Source organism: Trypanosoma equiperdum, assembly GCF_001457755.1.
Source record: "Trypanosoma equiperdum strain OVI genome assembly, contig: ctg_1587, whole genome shotgun sequence".
Taxonomy (NCBI): Eukaryota; Euglenozoa; class Kinetoplastea; order Trypanosomatida; family Trypanosomatidae; genus Trypanosoma; species Trypanosoma equiperdum.
In genome coordinates, this window is record NW_027123601.1 from 281 (window position 1) to 1670 (window position 1390).

At 34.7% G+C, this 1390-nt stretch overlaps 1 pseudogene across 1 annotated transcript; it reads right to left on the bottom strand.

Moving 5' to 3' along the window:
• Positions 1-62: 62 nt before the first annotated feature.
• Positions 63-579, bottom strand: TEOVI_000696600:pseudogene (annotated as a pseudogene). The gene is given in 2 exon segments: positions 63-524; positions 526-579. Coding segments are annotated over 2 exon segments (516 nt in total).
• Between the last annotated feature and the right edge of the window lie 811 nt (positions 580-1390).

A 1390-nucleotide genomic window follows, 5' to 3' on the forward strand; every position in this document is an offset into this window, starting at 1 on the left:
CGTTTATCTAGCCAAGTCAAATCGGTAACAACTACAGCGTGGCTAGTCACCTTCTTGGTTTCCATCAGAGTAACGTAATCTTTCTCACGTAAATGATGAGCTACTATTATTTGCTCTTTCTGCCGCTTACCTGCTATGTCTTTTGCATGCATTACATATCGACAATCCTTCATATTCACCGTCACTAAACCATCAACTTTCAATTTATTCCTTATAACTTCTCCAACCATAATGTCTTAATTGAGGACTCTAAAATCCATATATACCTCAAAATTTCTGAATTCGATTGGTGATTTTACTAATTTTTTCAGAGGTTCATAATCAACAATTTCCTTAACCACATCCCTAGATATAGTGGACGCATAACCAATGGTGTGCCATGTAATTTCATCAATAAAATCTTTAGGATATCCAATCGCTCTCCCCATATTCAATTTCTCCCTTGGAAGCACCTCCAGATATTTTAGATATAATGGCACTCTCATAAATATGTCATCGTCTGCTTTCATTATATAGGGGCTATTTTTTAGAAAATACTTTAACGGCAAATTTGAATTACAAATATGTTTTTCTACTCATCGTGAGTTCCGCTTCCAAACCCCAATTACCAGCATCTCAAACATTCTTATTTGTTGTTGGATTCACATCGCAAACAGGTAAAATAATAATATCCTGATATAACTCTGCCTCTCCTTCAACAATTTCTCTAAGGTTGCAATTGCTATTTGTATGTGCGGAAAGTGCATAAATTATAAGCAACTTCCCACTAAAATTATTTGACTTTCTTGCCACTTCAGGATAAGCCCAACAAGTTTCTCTCTGCAAGATCCGCCTTCTCATTCTCTTATCATTATCTATTGAAGGTATTCCAACTACAGCAAGATAATCTTCGCTTTTCCAAATATTCTTCACAGTAGTGGACACAAATCTCATATACTCATCTTCAGTAATCTCTAGTGAAATAGGTTCACTTTAACCAAACAAGCTGTGTAGCGACACAAGTAGATTAATGCTCATAACAATACAAGATAAACAACCTATTATTGCATAAATGCTTTCTATATACTTCATAGGACTTTATTGTCACACTAAGAAGAGTTTATTATGAGTTAGAAAGTCACATAAAATATGAAGGAAATAAGTCAGTGGGAGCAACCAAGATGTCTAGTAATGTAAAAAGTTTTTACAAATATAAACAAAACCTTGACATTGCTATGATGCAACTGTTAAATGGTGTACGCACAATGTGGGTAGGTTATCTTTCAGCATGTATATGTTACATTCATTTTATAAATTACCTTCACCCGCGTTTAGTGCCACACACTACGTGCATTCCGCTATTCCTTTCATTATCCACATTTTACAAAATTGAACACTATGCATTGCTATG